The sequence below is a fragment of the Pongo pygmaeus genome, chromosome X, assembly GCF_028885625.2.
Source record: "Pongo pygmaeus isolate AG05252 chromosome X, NHGRI_mPonPyg2-v2.0_pri, whole genome shotgun sequence".
Classification (NCBI taxonomy): Eukaryota; Metazoa; Chordata; class Mammalia; order Primates; family Hominidae; genus Pongo; species Pongo pygmaeus.
In genome coordinates this window covers 108210140-108227281 of record NC_072396.2, presented here as the reverse complement: position 1 = coordinate 108227281, position 17142 = coordinate 108210140, and the positions used below count along the sequence as shown (strand labels likewise).

Sequence of the window (17142 nt, the reverse complement as noted above, 5' to 3'; positions counted from 1 at the left end):
CCCCTCTTTCCTCCGAGGCAAACTCCCTCAGGTCCTCAGGTCTGCATTCATTTCACTCCACTCCTTGCCTTAGATGAAATCATTCCCCCCTGCCCTTTGCCGATTTTGACCTCTTCGTGAAGATAGGGACTACTGTACCTACAAGCAACTTGGGAACCTCAGGGATAGAGGTCACATGTCATCTTTTATCACCCTCTAATCCGAGGTCAAGAGATGGGGCAGGAGTAGTTGTCCCTTCCCAATACAAACAGGAATGGAGCCTCTGGAATACCCATTTTCAATTTTTGTCCCCCCCGTTCCCCATCTGATGTCTCATGATATGTTCAAGAAGAAAACATTGGAACATTATTAACTCATGGGTGCAGGGGTTGGCTCTATGACCTAGGAGACAGGTCAGTTGTGTTAAGGGGTTGTATGGGAGATATTCAGTCAATTTCAGCTTCCTTTCTCCTTTCCTATAAATGAGGTTGATAAAAACCCCTCCTCGTGATATGACCCCCCCTTATAGCTTGTGTATGTAGTTTCATTTTTCTTTATCTTTCTAAAAGTAACATCACACAGAGACATGAAGTTAGATATTTATATATATTCATCGACATAGAAGTCCACGAGATATATTATTTGGTGAAAAATACACAGTATAGAACAGCACTTATATTTGATCACTCTTAACTATACATATATCTATCTGGGTACACAGGTACAGGGAGATACCTGGAAGGACATTCACCAAAGGGCTGACAATGGTTACAAAAGGGTGCTGAGTTTCAGGTAATTTGTACTTTAGTTTCTGTATCTTCCTTCATTTTTGAAGGTTTAATGAAAAGATGCTCCTTTCATAAAAAGTATAAAGTCATCAAAGAAACAGACACATGGAGAATAGACCCTTGAGCCAGCAGAGAAGAGAGCAGGGACAGAGGTCACACCATTCCCCATCCACTGTGCTGGTATGCAAGACCTCTTCTCCTTCCCAAAGGAAAACTGCTTTGTGGATTAATTCATGCAGTTAGAAACCCACCCCCCTCTCCTGTTATTCCCATTACCAGACTCTGAATACAGTTAAGGACTCATTTAGGGCTGGGCTAGATCCTTGCTGTGGCTCAGAAGCATCACTGTGTTCTCCAGGGACCTCTTTTGACCTCTCCTCTGTATGTGTCAGCTCCTGCAGGGTGATGATCAGATTCTCAAAAACCTGGGCCTTGTTGCTCTCATTGTCACAGGTTTCTTTTGAGTGGCCCTCCTCACCGCAATATGAACAGCGGGTTGTGTATTTTCGCTTCCTGGCTCTACGAATATTCCCAGGACCATCATTCTTATACCCAGAACCACCACTGGTAGAAAGAGACTGAGCCCCAGAATTGTTGGGGGAATCAATAACCAGCACTTGATCCAGAGGTCTGGCTCTTCCTCTGAAGGGAGGGGCACCTGTAGGTGTCAGTGAAGGGTCCAGAGACACCACCAGGATCACATCCTCATCGGAGTCATCAAGGGTATCATCTATTTCTATCACGTTGCAGTTACAGTCAGCACTGCTGATTGCTATTGGCTGGGCGCCCTGAAATGCCACAGGGCTGGCTGCCCTCTCCATTATTGGCTCAGACCTTTTCGGCCGCTTCCGTTTAATAAAAGTATCATCCCAATCCTCTTCCTCCCTTATCATCTTGATTAACTCCAGGAAATTGGGAAGCCGCTCCTGCTTATTTGCATACATCCTGACAAGATGCTTAAGCCTGAAGTGCAGGTCCCTATTCAGCTCAGCGCCTAAAAGAAGCTGTTGCAAGCGAGTCTGGTTTGCATCTTTCTCAGCTAGGATGCCTGCCTGAATAGCATTCTGGAGCTGCACCTCTAAACGGATCACATAAAGGGAGGCTTTCTCCCCTTGTGCCTGCAGGGTGTTAAAAAATTTACCATGGGCAGTCACACTGCTTTCAGACTCCCCAAACACCAATTTCATTGCCCGCAAGAAATCTGCTATGCTTAGGTTGGGGTTGGCCGCCTGAAGCAAGCGCATGACCTCCCGGGAAGGGCCCCTAAGTGTTTTCATCAAGCGCTTGAGTTTTTCCTCCTCAGACATACTCCAATCTGGCAGGACCCCATTGACTTGGATCAGCCAGTTTTCAAAGGTTTCTTTCCCCTGGGCTGGCACCACTCTTCCCGAGAACAACTTCATGTTTCTCTCTGCCATTTTGACCACTAAAGGACAGAGACTCCTCCCCAGAGACCTCAACATGGAATGGGCCCAAGGCAGCAAAGGTGCATTCTGCTGCCTGCTGTTACCCACACGCGCAATGATGCTAGCCATGACTGACGACGGTAGGGTATCTGAATACAACAAGATGCTCGCGCTTTTTGGAAAAGCCTTATCTGCAGGATTCTCCAAAGCAACGTTCCTGGGCTGTGCCTGCCTTGTATTTCAGTAGGGATTCTAAGGAAAATAAAAAAGGTTAATAAGATCGTGGGCTGTGGGGAAGCAGTCTGCAGTAGCATTCTCTATCTTCCTGAATAGCCTTGCAGTGCATTTTATATTTGCCCAGTGCCTTAACAATACCCTGCAGGAGACTGGCAATTACAACATTCCAGAGCTAGCAGGTGTCCCTGGACTAGTAGGTAGTTTTTCAGAGCCACATCCATCCCCTCCTGCCTGTACTCCAGGAGGGGCGACAACTGTTGCTTCTAATTCTAGATGACATAGTGTTGGGAGCTGATACTGGATCCTCAAAACGGAACTCAATGGTTGTGTGTCACAGATTTATGGTAATAAGAAACCATTAACCTCATGGCCTCAGGTCTCAATCACACCCCCTTGTCAACGTTTCCCCCGTTATTTCTCAGATTCTTACATGAGCTCGGAAACTAGCGTTCGCCTTTTATTTTACTCGCAGCCTCTGCAACAGGTGCTGCCGTGAGAAAATTAGCCTCTGGGGTACGGCCGACTTTTGTCCACTGGGGGTCGCAGATCCCAGTCCTCAGGGCCTGAAGACTGTGCCGCGAAGGAGGGAAAGGAAGGATTGGAAGCAGCTACATCTGAAAACCTGATACCTCCCCTCCACCGCCTCCACTGTCGCCAGGCGGAAAATTCCCTCTCCCATCTTCTGAACGCAAGCCAAAGTGCCTCCTGCCCTCCCCCTCATCCCCCTTACATTTCCTCCGGGAGACACTCGCCCTACCATCTCTGCAATCCGCCGCACAGAATTCAAGTTCGGATTCGGCTTTGATGACCTGCCAGGGAGAAAGAGACTAGAAGTTGGATAACCTCCCACCCTCATATTCCTTCCCAGGAAGAGATGAGGAGATGCAAAAGGGGTTCAAGACAGCTTGTGATCGTCTCCTCCTGCCCCTTGCCACCTCCCCGAACACACCCCCCCTCCGACACCCAACAACACCCCCGACCTCCGACAACACCCCCACCCACCTTAATCCAGGCAAATCCTAAATCCTATCCAGTCGGCAGCATCCAGATGAACCACAACTCCTTCCTCAGCGCAACCAGGCCAAGGGAGTGCTCCATCCCCTGCCTCGCAGTTACTGATTCTCCAAGCCGGGCGCCGCCCAGTCCTGGCGGCGCTTCCCCCACCCCTCTCCGCGCCGGGCAATCGCGCGCTCTTTCTGTACCTGTGCTCCACTGGTGGGCAGCATGTGCTCCAGCTCTGTTTCGCCTTCCGGTCCCCGTAGCTCTGCAGGGGAACGGGAGCTCTGGCGCCTCCTCGGCCGCTAAGCGACCCGGGGCTGCCCGACCTAGCGAGTGCGCACGACCGCCCAGCGAGGAGTAGCCGAGTCGAGGCAGCACGGTTCCCAAGGCAGCCAAGGCTGCGCCCACCCTCCAGTTCGGCCCTCCGGGCAGCCGCGGTTGCTTTCAGTCTCTGGCGACTGAGACAAAAGAGCGTGACGAGCCGGGCGACGCGGCCAATCAGCGGGGCGAGGGGGCGGCCTCGCCGCACAGCCTCCGGCCCCGAAGCTACTGCTAGCAAGAAGGGGGAGCGGGCCGGAGGGCCGGCGCGCCGGCGGGCAGGCGCGGGAGGCGGCACGGCGTCAAGTGCAGCTCGGACGCACGGATTGGGCCCATTTCCCTTTCATCCGTGAGTTTGCTGCTACCCCATCTCTTCCCTTCTCCCTACCCCCTTACACCTCGGCTCTCCTCCGGGCTTTTAGACCGGATACCTTAAACACGAGGTGGGACAGAAACCAAGTGAACAATGAGAGTTCCTCACCTTTGTATAGGGGGAAGGGGGGAAACAGCGTTTACTGAGTGCTTTCTGTGTGCAGAGGCGCCTGCATGGACGTCTCCTTTCCTCTTCTCAGCAGCCGTGTGAAGGAGGTAGTAGTGCCCATTTAACAGGAAAGGACTGAAGCACCCAGGCAGTACAGTTAGGAAGTGCAGAGTTAAGAGCTCACACCCAAGTCAACATGTCTGACTTCAAAGGCTGTCCCTTGCCAGCACTCCTCTATTCTGTCAGATTAAGGGATAGTGGAGAAAAACCAAAGCCAGATGGGAGGACCAACTTGGGATTGCATAGAATTAGTGAGCAAGAACTGTTATCTCCATTTCACAGATGAAGAAACTGAGCCAGAGAGAGACAGGTTACTCGTTTTGGCCTGTATCCTGCAGCAAATAAGTTACAGCATCCAACCTAGCACCGTCTGTTGCTCTCTACATGCTAATTCTTTGCCCTGCAGCGCTGCCTGGAGAGTATTTGTGCACAGGTAGTCTCAAACCATATCAACAGCAGTCTCAATGTGATAATACTGCTGAGGGAGGGAGTGAGGAGGCAGTGGGGAGAGGGCTGAGGGAAGATGAAGGCAACCTTTATGGTGCCCATTGTACAGAAGAGGAAACTCTTCTTGGCACTTTTCTTTGGTTTTTTTTTATTAATCTTTTTTTCTTTTCTTCTTCTTCTTCTTTTTTTTTTTTTTTTCTTTTTACACAACAAGCTGCCTGTTTTATAAAAGCAACATTATTTCTACAGCCCTTTGTGACCCTAAAGAGGCCAGGCTCAGAGAGGTAAAATGATTTGTCTGAAAATACAAGGTGAAGCCAAAATTTGAACTGAGTCTCTGAATCCAGAACTCATGCTATTAACCAAAGTGTGAGTACAAGGTGGGCTGCCTCAGAATCATTTTGGAGAGCTTGTTATAAATGTAGATTATTGGGCCTTACTCCTGGGGGATTTTGATATAGTAGGACTAGGGGTGAAGAGTGTGATTTGTAGTTTTAACCAGCCCTGTAGTTGATTCTGAGGTGTAGAGAGATTCGTGAACCACTGTTCTAAACACCACCACATGATGCTGAAGGTTATAAGTAAATGGGCCTGTCATCAGTGTATCTGTCCATGGCACATCTGTCATGAAATGTAACTCCAGAGCACAGGTTCCTACCCGAGGTCCTTCCTGGAATTGTATGCAAAGAATCTGGACTCCGTACATTCTTCTGAGCCCACAGCTTTGCAGATTTTCAAATGGGTCTGTCATAACGTCTTCCTTCTTCAAGCCATGTTTGATGAAGAAGTGTGAGAAATAAAACCCCATTTAACCTAACCCCCAAACCACAGCTCTCTGTTGCTGATATGGCTCTTTCATTTCCTGGCTCAAGGACAGGTTGCTAGGTTGCCCTTCTGTGAGCTCTTCAGGGGACTTCTCCTTTGCTGGATTTGGCATCACTGGCCCCAGAGAAGGAGCAACTCCATGGAAACGGCATGCAGGGCTGTCCAAAGTGAATGGCCATGAAGGCAGGGGCTAGAAAACCTGCTCCATTTTTCCCTGACTTAGAGAGCAGGTATTACTTCCTTTATGTATAGTGTGGCTAGGAGACTCCTGTGGGGCTTGTTCTTGACTCCTGATGTTTAGAAGCAAGTAAACAGTCTGATGCCCTTCCGCTGCTGTTGGCTTCATCTTCAGTCTGCCAAGGTACTTCACTTGCTCCTTTCTGCCCTCTTATTTACAACCCCAAGATCTAGAGTTCCTTGGAGTAAACAAAAATTTGGAGATAAGCACCTTCCATTTCAGGATCATGGTCTGTGGATGGAACAGTGGGGTAGTGGTGGTGGAGGGTGGAAAGTGTGGATGTATGGAGAAAGCAAGTTGCTCACCTCACACACTTAGGGGTGATGCTGGCAGCTGCTCTTAGGTTTCCTTCAGACTTTTGCTTCTGCTCCCCCATCCCGTGACATCTGACCCTTGCCTCCCAGAAGAGTCTTGTTCAGTGTTTAAATTGGCTTCATCACCAAATTAGGTATTTGCAGCTGGACTTGATAGGGATGGAATCACATAGGACCAAGAATAGATCTCAGTGCTCTGACAAAAATAATGACAGGAAATTGATTGTGTAAAGGTGCCAGGGTTGGGCTACTAGAACAAAGCGAGGGACTCTTCATGCAGGGATGGGGGGAGTATTTGCAACCTGGCTCCAATTGGATACAGGACATCCTATCTCTGGCCTCATGTGTATGAGTGTGTTCCAACTGATGGCTCTAATAAGACCACATTTTCTAATTTCAACAAATAAACCTTAAAAGCTTGAAGGTTTGGAGATAAAGCTTTCAGTTGAAACAATAATAGCTGCCTTTGGCTGCCTTCCTCCTTTGTGCCAGGAACTTTCTGTCTGTTGTCTCTTTTAAGCTTCTTAGCAACCCTGTTGAGACAGCCATTGTATCCCATTTTGCAGAGAGGGAAACTGAATTTCAGGGACATTAAGTAACTTGTGTTAGGCTTCACAACTTGTAAGTGGAGGCACTGAGACTGCAGGCCAGGCATGTCGAACTCCAAAGCCCATGAAAACTCTTCTTTGCTGCCTTCCAAACAAGCAGTCCAAAATGCATTCTGCAGATGACCCAGTTCATTAGACCAATTGCAGCCTTTAGAACAATTTAATTGTTATCTTGCCTTTATTCCTATTATCTCATTTTTAAAAAATGAAACTACTAATATAACTTATGAAGCAACTTATATACCAGGTGCTGTCCTAAGCACTTTCCGTACTTTGTCTCATGCATCGTTCATGACAATGATTTTACATATAAGGATACTGAGGATCAGCGAGATGACGAAACTTGGCCAAGGTTATAAAGCTAGGAAGTGACAGAGTGAAATTCAAACCCAGGGCTGGCTGTATCCAAAGCCCATCTCTGTGCCCTACAACACAATGCAGTGGAGAAGACAAATGTGGTCCTCATCTTAAATGGGCTTCTCTCTGTCAACCACAGCTCTATTTCCTTCTCACCACATGGGGTAGGCCATCCCCATGCACAACTCACACTCTTAAAGCCTATGTGCCTTAGGCCACTTCCTCAGCCTAGAATGCTTGCCCTCACTCCCCTACCTAACAACAGCCTATTCTACTCTACTCAATTAAGGATTGAGTCATATGCCCCTTCTCAGGTGGAATAAATTGCTCTTGTCTTTTTGCTTCCACCTTCATTACTGTACCCTTTATTTTGTCTTTCTGTAGAGTTTAGCACACTGTTGACCTGTCTCCCAAGCTAGTTGACTAGATTTCTAAGCACTTGAGGGCAGGCACCAAGTTCTATTCACTCTAGCTCCATGGTGGTTTACCCACAATGATTTCGTGGATGATCAATACATGTTTGTGAGCAGACCAAAGGACTGGCTGAGAGATGCTCTGAATGAACAGACAAATGCATTCATTTGTGGCTGGATCCTGGGGCAGTCACACAGGCTACCCATGTGGACTAGACTGGCTGGGAGAGTCTGGAATCCTCTGGGCTCATTTTACTAGGCTCTAAACATAGGAGGCAGGTCATAGGGTACAGGTGATATCTTCTTAAGGCCAACTCTAGGTCCATTCTGTGGTCTATACTTTGAATTCATGTGAAGGGGCCAGGCTCTCCTAGATTGCTTATGTTGCACCTTCCTATTCGTGGAAGTAAGGGCTTCCCTGCCTCCCTTGGGAACAGAAGATTTGTTCCCAAATGCCCCTGTATCTGGTTATGGCTGTCCCGAGAGCGTCCAGAAGGAGCATGCGTTCTGTGGAGACAGATAGTGAAGTCCAGAAGCATCTTTTTTTGATTCTTCTTATCAAGGCCACCATGTTATGGATTCTCAACCACTTTATCTCATTTTATGTTATTAATCTCTGCCACAACGTTTTGAGGTGGATCTTAATACCCCTGTTTTGTAGCTGAAGAACCTGAGACTGAATGAAATGTCTTGTCCAAGGTCACACAACTAAGTGGCAGAGGCAGAATTCAGTCTCGGGTCTGTCTGCCCTTTCGAAAGCCTGGCATCTTAACAGAAAATACATGGGAGAAACACGAACTCCCCTCCCATAAAATGGAAAGGATTGGATTGATAAAATGGATTACATATTAAGGTTAGATGTTTCTCAATTATTGTTCACCTTTAATCCCTCAAAATGATTTACAAAAATGGCAGAAGGAGTTGGGGATTGAAAAGTACAATTCCTCTATCAACTATTGACCTGAATGCCCCAATATCACCCCCCTCTGAAAGATACAGTATGGAGATGACTAAAAATTATTTTGCCCTTTCTGCTCCATTTACAGCTCAGGTGAGTAAGGCTCCAAGATGTCACTGAATTTCTAAAGGTCACACATCAAGTTGATAATAAAACTCACTTAGAATGTTGGTATCTCATACTACCCCACCTGCTTCTTGGCCTTTCTGGGGTAGGTGCGATAGTTGGGAGTCCTTGCACTGCCAAATCCTAGCCCAGTTTTCTTTCTGCTAAATCATCCTGCCTCATGGTGTCAGTGAACACGTTTATAAATGGTAGGGAGGAAATGGAACATTATTGCACTCTGAGGTAGAAGAAAGGACAAATATTTACTTCACCACCTGTCCTTATTTAGGTGAAGGTAAGACTTTGGAAAGAAGATCTTTGGTAGGAGAGCTGAGGACTGTTGGGGGCTCCTGTAGATTTAGCAGCCTGGGTATCTGGGAGGAGTCCCCTTTGGCTCTGGAGAAATGGAAGTGGGGCTTCCAGGGGCCAGAGGTGGCCCAAAGGGATGCAAAGAGTGGGCCTCTTGAGCTTTTTACTCCTCAGTTCTCAGCTAAAGGGTCAGAGGCAGAGGGGCCCTCCCAGTGTACTGGCTATGAGGGTAAAGGAGGCTGAGGCTTAAGGCCATCGTGGAATGTGGGGGTAGGGGGAGGTGGTGATGGGCAGAGTACAGGAGGCTGAGCCTCCATCTCCCTCCACCAAGAGGTGAGTGGGGCCAGGGGAGGGGGGTGGTGGTAAAGTGAGATTGTGAGAAAATGGATGGAGTAAAGGGGATAGAAATGAGAATGTGGGGATATGGATGGAACAGGGTGGGGTTATGAATGAGATTGTGGGGATGTGGATGGAGCAGGGTGGGGTTATGAATGAGATTGTGGGGATATGGATGGAGCAGAGTGGTATGAATGAGATTGTGGGGATGTGGATGGAGCTGGGTGGTATGAATGAGACTGTGGGATATGGATGGAGCAGGGGGGATAGAATGAGATCGTGGGAATATGGATGGGGCAGGGGGTATAGAATGAGATTGTGGGGATATGGATGGAGCAGTGGGGATAGGAATGGGATTGTGGGGAGATGGATGGAGCAGTGGGGATAGGCATGGGATTGTGGGGAGATGGATGGAGCAGGGAGAAGGGGCTAGGGAAGAGCAGAGCTAATGAGAGTGATTCTGGAAGGAGTAGTACGCCAAGGCCGATTCTTGGCCTGGCAGCCTCGGGAAGGCTGCATTGGGCTTCTTGCAGTGTGTGGCTTCTACTCCTCCCTGGGGACCTCATCCTGGACTCTCTGGTCCCCCATTGGCCTGCCAGCTTAATTAGAGTCCCAACCTTCATGCCCCCCATCACATAGCCCAGGGTTCTGTGTGAAACTTGTGGTTCTGCAGTTCCTGCCAAGCTTCTTGTCCCTGTCACTGTAGATGGAAGCCCTCCGTCCTGGCCATCATGCCCCTCCACCTCTCCCCTGTCCTCCTGCCCCACACCCACACATCTCTGTTCCTTTCCCTGAGGTGGCAGCTCTGGCTTCTGCACACCCTGTCTCATCAGCCCAGGGACCCCCTCTTTCCTCTCTGGCAAACTCCCTCAGATCTGCACTGAGCATTCATTTTTTTTCTTTAGATCCCAAAGTTCCTTCATATGTCCTGGCTTCCAAGTTGCTTCTCATACTAGCCATCTGCTTCCTGGCCTTTCTGGGGTAAGGAGCAATAGTTTGGGGTCCTTGCACTGCCTATTCTATCTAGTACAGTGGTTCTAAGCCGGGAGCAGTTTTGCCTCCCAGGGGACATTTGGCAAGGTCTCAAGATATTTTTGGTCATCACACTGTGTAAGTCACTACTGGTGCTACCGGCACGCAGTGAGCCGAAGCCAGGGAGCCTCTGAACATTCTCGAGTGCAGAGGACAGGCGCCAAGAATAAAAAATTATCCTGCCCAAAATGTCAATAGCACTGAGGTTAAGAAACCCTGCTCTATTATATAGCTACAGGTCTTCAAGGTTAGGCTTAGAAGTTGCCAGGTGCTGAGCCTTTAGGCACTGAACTTCCAGAAGCAGCTGCTCTTTCCTTTCCTCACTTGCTGGAGGGGGGCTGGGCGTTGCCATGAAACAGCTACAACTTGGGCAGGAATCTATGGAGAGAAAGGCGAGGGGAGATTCCCCCTCCCCAAATTTAATACCAACTTTTAGAGAAAGCATTGCACTTCAACTGTTAAATGCCTTTCTGCCTCTACAAGATAGTGCCAGATTTTTTTAAACAGAATAGCAATGTATTATTCAAGTAGTTTATAAAATGCACAGTTTCATGTCGTGAAAGTTGATGCATTAAGTTTTGGAGTCTTCCCCTCCTCTATTTCATGTTTTTCAGTCGTAATCCTTTGAATATTGGAATATTTGCTGTGTCAGCAAAATACTGTAGTGGTGGCTCTGTCCAGAAAAACTGATTGCCTTTCTTTTAATTTAAAGTTAATTAATTCTTAATTTCTTAAGGATGTGCTTATATATCAGAAACTGGCTCAAAGAGTTGCTTGTTTCCGTCGACCTGAGTTTCTTAGGGTTCATTTCTAATTAAGCAATGAAAATGCTTGCCAACAGAATTAATTGGTCAGTCTAATCTCTTTTTTTCCACCCTTGCCAGTTTCTTCCATCTGCACCCAGTTGTCTTCAGCATGGGGGAGCAGAACCACTCTCCCGGGAAGGAGCTTCAGCACAGGACGCGAGCAGAGGCTCCAGGAAAGGAAAGCTGGCATTCCCAGGCCTATGCCCTTGGGGCTGTTTCCAACTTTATGTCTACTTTTCTGACCTTTCCTATCTATAAGGTTGTGTTTCGGCAACAGATCCATGCCATGGCAGTGTCAGAGGCTGTGAGACAGCTTTGGCATGAAGGTCCTCAATACTTCTACCGGGGAATCTACCCTCCTCTTCTGTCCAAGACGTTGCAAGGGACTCTTCTGTTTGGGACTTATGATAGCCTGCTGTGCTTTCTCTCTCCTGTTGGGCCACACACCCTGGGACACCGCTGGGCTGCAGGGCTCATGTCTGGCGTGGTGGAGGCTGTGGCACTCAGCCCCTTTGAAAGGGTGCAAAATGTGCTCCAGGATGGTCGCAAGCAAGCTCGCTTCCCCAGCACCTTCAGTATTCTCAAGGAATTCAACTCTTATGGGCTTTGGGGGCGGCTGTCACTGGGCTACTATCGTGGTTTCTGGCCTGTCCTGGCCAGGAACAGCCTGGGGAGTGCTCTATATTTTTCTTTCAAGGACCCCATCCAGGATGGCCTGGCAGAGCAAGGCCTGCCCCACTGGGTTCCTGCCTTGGTGTCTGGTAGTGTCAATGGAACAATCACCTGCCTAGTTCTGTATCCTCTGATTGTGCTGGTTGCTAATATGCAGTCCCATATTGGATGGCAGAACATGCCAAGCCTGTGGGCCTCTGCCCAGGATGTGTGGAACACTCGGGGCCAAAAGCTGCTCCTGATCTACCGTGGAGGCTCCCTGGTCATCCTAAGGTCCAGTGTGACATGGGGCCTCACTACGGCAATCCATGACTTCCTGCAGAGGAAGTCACACTCCAGGAAAGAGCTGAAGACTGACTAGCTGCAGAAAGTGTGGCATGGCAGCTTTGTTATTCTAAATCTTCCCTGGTTGGTTCTATATAGCTTACTTCTTTGGCTAGGTTGCCTAATACAGCCATCCTTTAGCATCTGTAAACTCATCGCGTGGGAGAAGTTCCCAACTACCAACCTGTTGAGCAAGGACAAAGCCCAACAGGATTCCTTAGTCAAAAAGAAACGTTCGCCCCAGTCTCTCCACAGCTTCAGTAGCCTCAGAGCCAGGAAGCCTTTAAATAACGTGTAATCCAGATTAAGTGTCATTCCTTTAAGGAATTCCTTGGCAATAAGTGGAAACTTAAAAAGATGACCTTACTTAGGCACTTTGAGCTCTGAGACCCCTCTAGGTGTCCTCCAGTCCAAACTGAGTGGAACTCCAGTTTCAAAGAACAATGCTTGACTCTTAGGATGGGAATTCCATAAAACTTCTCAGATGGCTACATTTTCATGATATTGTTCACTGCCTCTACCAGCACCTCTCACTTCTCAAGGCTTTGGGTCCTACTTTCAGGGCAGCAGCTGTGGCTGGAAATCCTAAATTAGGCTTGCGTGAACTCGTCAGGTGCCACAAGAACTAGTGGGGCTGGAGATGGGAGTGAGAAGAGGCATGGCCCATGGATGGAAAGAATAAAAACTTTGAAAGAAAAGATTTAATTACATGCAAAATAGAAACATTTGCTATAGTCTGCTTGGTGTTATCTGCTAGGACATTTCTGAGAGCAAGGTGATAACATTGCCTAGAAACCATTTGAGTTTCCCTAAGAGACCTGGAAGTGAAGTGACCATATCTCTTCACAGATAATTGCATATTTTGTTGATGTGGTTAATGTAGTTACTATGACTTAAAGATCAGAAATCTTAGCCTGTCATTCAGAGCCATTCAAAATATGGTTGTCATTATAACTTTCAACATATTGTCACTCCACTTACATAAACCCCAAACACTAGCCATAATCAACTATTGTTCTCTCCCCAGACATTCCATGAACTTTCCCATGGCCATACTTTGGCCCACACTATTCTTTCCACCTGCAGTGCTCCTTCTTCACATGCCAGTCTACCAAAATCCTTCCAGTTCCTCGAAGCCCAGCTCAGAGGTCACCTTCTCTATGGAGCTCTTGATTTTCCCCAACTGAATGTGACATTAGTCTCTGTGATGCCCCTTTCTTTCTTTTCTTTCTTTCTTTTTTTTTTTTGAGACAGAGTTTCGCTCTTGTTGCCCAGGCTGGAGTGCCAATGGCGTGATCTCGGCTCACTGCAACCTCCACCTCCCGAATTCAAGTGATTCTCCTGCCTCAGCCTCCCGAGTAGCTGGAATTACAGGCGCCCACCACCATGCCCGGCTAATTTTGTATTTTTAGTAGAGATGGGGCCTCTCCATGTTGGTCAGGCTGGTCTCAAACTCCCAACCTCATCAGGTGATCCACCCACCTCGGCCTCCCAAAGTACTGGGATTATACGCATGAGCCACCATGCCCAGCCTCTGTGATGCCCCTTTCTAACAGCACTTCATACAGGGTACTGATTCCATTATGTCACTAATCTCATGTGACCCTTTGTTCTTGTATTCTTCAATACCTCCTACTAGACTGTAAAACTCATTGAAAGCAGGGATTCTTGTATGCATTTTAAAATCTTCCATTGTGCCTAGGTGCTCAATAACGTTGGTCAAATTATTGAATTGATTATCAAGCTGTGATATGGTATATCCTCAGGGTGCTGTCCCTTGTACATGAAGATAAAGTTATTGACTCACTGTCAGCAAGACACATGCCTTTGGGCTGTGTTTTTGTTTTCTTTTAATAATGGATTTAGTTTTGTGCTAATGATAATGATGCTGCTGCTGATAATAATAATAACAATAATAAAAATTACTTTCAACTGGCACATTTGATGAGTTTATATTACTGATGGCATGTTTGCTATTAGCACCAGTTTAGGAACTGAAATTTCACAAACAGAATCACACTGTATAACTGTACCATTTGTTTCAACTCTGGGATTTTGAGGTTTTCCAAGATGACATGTGTTATAGTTTCTCCCTACGGATATCTTAGTAATGCCCTCCTCTTGCATCTCCTTACTGAACCAAATTTGTCCTGTATTTGTCTTACTTGGTTGTAGATTTAGCAGTGAGAACTTCTCACTGAATGCCACAGAAATTAAGGATACGGTTGTTGGAGGTATGATGTCAGAGAGCATTTGCCACCAAGGTTGGCAGAAAATGGCTGGTCCAGGAGAGCTGAAGATGAGCTTCTACATCTGCAGATCGGGATATGTTGGGACAGTACTCAACTTGTGGATTCAAGAAAGTATGAACACAGAGTCTGCATAAGGAAAGGAAAAAGATGCATTTATCTTCCAAGTACACTGGTGATTTCCACTTATGTCATTCTGTCCATCCATGTCCCTTTCTTCATTTTAACTTCTTATTTAAAAATAATTTCAAACGTTTAAAAATGTTGCAAGCATAAAGAAAGCTTAAAGAACACCCATGTCCCCTTTACCCTAACTCCCCTATTATTAATGTTTCTCCCCATTTGCTTTATTATTTAAGTGTGCACTCTGTCTATACACACACAGGATATTTTTTCCCTGAACTATCCGAGAGTTGCATACATCAATTTTCAATATTCCTAGATTCAATGTTTGTAGATCCAAATTATTTTTTAAAAGACTGTGTTTTATCTCTGACAATGGCACAGTTATTACAGAATATAATAAAATGAAAACTCACACGATATATGTGATATTGTGAAATATATGCTTGGTCTTTGATCCTGTTTCTTGGCATACAACTCCTAAAATCCTTAGAATTTCCAAAGTGATATCTTTTTGTATGCTAATAATTGACTGATGGCTGGCAGCCCCTGGTTGCTTCAGGATGGGAACTGGTCACCAGGAAGACCAAGGCACCATTAGAGGGTTGGGACTTAACAGCCTCATTCCCGACCTCCAGGGAGGGGAGAAGGGTGGAAGGTTAAGTTGATCGCCAGTGGCGAATGATTTAATCAATCATGCCTACGCAATGAAGCTTCCATAAAAACCCCAAAGCACTGGGTTTGGAGAGCTTCCAGATAGCTGAACATGTGGAGGTTCCCGGAGGGTGGTGCCCCAGGGAGGGCACGGAAGCTCTGAGCCCCTTCCGCAGTACCTTACCCTATGCATCTCTTCATCTGTATACTTTGATATATCCTTTATAATAAAGTGGTCAACGTTAAGTATTTCCCCAAGTTCTGTGACCCTTTCTGGCAAATTAAACCCAAAGAAGGGGTCATGTGAACTCAAACTTGAAGCCCATCTGTCAGAAGTTCTGGAGGCTTGGATTTGCAACTGGTGTCTGAAGGGCCTGGGAAGAGTCTTGTGAAACCTAGCCCTCCTCTTGTGGGATATGACGCTATCTCCAGGTAGATTGTGTCAGAATGGAATTGGAGTACACCCATCTGGTGTTCGCTGCAGAACTGATTGCTCACTTAGTGTGTGGGAAAACTCCACACATCTGGACATGGAAATATTCTGTGTTGATTGCCGTGGTGTAAGAGCAAAGGAAAAAGTTTGGGTATTTTCCCCTCAGAGTATATTTTAAAGCTAAATTGCTAATAATTGCTTAAATTTACTATATTTGCCTTTATAAAAACTTTACATTATGTATGTTGAAGCTTGAAGCTATGCAATTATAATATAAACATGGACTTACAACTGAAGCATGTTATAATTTAAATAATTGAGTTTTTCAAATCAGTTCATATGAAATCCTAGGCAATACTGTAAAATTATACAGACCTGTCAACTTTTTCCACTTAAAAGTTGTGAGCAAAATTTAAGGGCATAGTCATTTTCAAGTAATTTTAAATGTCAATGTTAATATTTAGTTTAGTGATGTTAATGGAGCTATGTTTTCTGATATTAAAAATGACTTTTAGGAGTTGAGACCAATAAAATAAGGAGGTAATAAATATCTATATCTGTTTAAACACATAAAATATACAATTTAACACTAAAATTACTTGGTATAAAAAGTCAAAAAGAATAAAAAGCCATCATACAACACAATATATGCATGATATATATTTTTATCTAAATATAAACTACATCAGCTTTTATAAAGCTCAAGTTGAAATAATAACGTTTTATGACAAATCATTATATGGTATATTTTGACTTAATTTTGCTTTTACAATTTATTTTTAAACACTAAATAGCATTATAATTTTACTGGAATAACTACATATAGTGTAGTATATTAAAGTTAATAAAATAACGTTGCATATGAGAGAAAAAGCATAATCAGAAACAATATAAAAAGCTTTCAGAAAAGATAAAAATACTGTATTTCTCTAGTCTGTTCACTCTCCAGTGTCTCTGGTTATTTCATATCATCTTCCTTTCCTCAAATCTTTTAATACTCCCTCCCTTATCATTTCCAACTAGTGACCCTACTTTCTATTTCATTAAGAAAACAGATACATTCAGAAGAGAACTGCCAGTTTAAAGAATATTTACAAAGCCATCACCCATGTAATAACCAGCCAGAGCAAGAAATAGAGCCCTTTAATAACCTACTCTTCTCCCCCCACCACTGATGACATCCCTCCCTCCATCTTAGGTGTAGCCCCCATGCTGACTTTTGTAATAATAATTTATTTGCTTTTGTTTATAAGTTTTCTTCCTTATAAGCATCCCTAAACAACAGTTTTGTTTTACAGATGTTCAAACATTAAATGCTTTTTAAACTTGGAATTGTGACTATCTTGTTTCACTCCACATTGCTTGTGAGACTCATTGATATTGCAGATAGCTGTAGTTGATCCATTTTTATTGTTGTACAGTTTACCATTGTATAAATATACCATGATTTATTCATGTTAACTTTGAGAAACATTCTGGTTGTTTGCAGGTTTTATTTTTACAGTTCATTAGTTTTATTGATGTATAATAATTGTATATGTTTATGGGGTATATGTGATATTTTGATACATGTGTACAATGTGTAATGATCAAATCAAGGTAATTGGGATATCCATCAGCTCAAACATTTATCATTTCTTTGCATTGGGAACATTCCAAATCTTCTCTTCT

The 17142-nt window shown here is 45.4% G+C and overlaps 2 protein-coding genes across 7 annotated transcripts; one reads left to right on the top strand and one right to left on the bottom strand.

The window, feature by feature from the left end:
- Positions 1 to 574: 574 nt before the first annotated feature.
- Positions 575 to 3995, bottom strand: ZCCHC18 (zinc finger CCHC-type containing 18). 4 transcript variants are annotated; one of them, XM_054471589.2, is made up of 4 exons: positions 3613 to 3877; positions 3141 to 3219; positions 2841 to 2980; positions 575 to 2425 (listed from the first exon to the last, which is right to left on the bottom strand). In XM_054471589.2, the coding sequence occupies exon 4, from the start codon at positions 2300 to 2302 to the stop codon at positions 1040 to 1042; it is 1263 nt and encodes a 420-aa protein (XP_054327564.1). In that variant the 5' UTR covers positions 2303 to 2425; positions 2841 to 2980; positions 3141 to 3219; positions 3613 to 3877; the 3' UTR covers positions 575 to 1039. The 4 variants fall into 4 exon arrangements, with proteins under 4 accessions (XP_054327564.1, XP_063516636.1, XP_054327566.1 ...); XM_063660566.1 differs by having other exon boundaries at positions 3168 to 3219; XM_054471591.2 differs by lacking the exon at positions 2841 to 2980 and having other exon boundaries at positions 3613 to 3995.
- LOC129024490 (solute carrier family 25 member 53) lies at positions 3889 to 17110 on the top strand. Of its 3 annotated transcripts, XR_010125488.1 has the most exons (3): positions 3889 to 4076; positions 11095 to 13581; positions 14188 to 17110. XR_010125488.1 is itself a non-coding variant. In XM_054471594.2 (2 exons), exon 2 carries the CDS (start codon positions 11126 to 11128, stop codon positions 12047 to 12049), a length of 924 nt encoding a protein of 307 aa, XP_054327569.1. In that variant the 5' UTR covers positions 3889 to 4076; positions 11095 to 11125; the 3' UTR covers positions 12050 to 13950. The 3 variants fall into 3 exon arrangements, 1 of the variants encoding a protein (XP_054327569.1); XR_008497091.2 differs by lacking the exon at positions 11095 to 13581; XM_054471594.2 differs by lacking the exon at positions 14188 to 17110 and having other exon boundaries at positions 11095 to 13950.
- Positions 17111 to 17142: the final 32 nt, after the last annotated feature.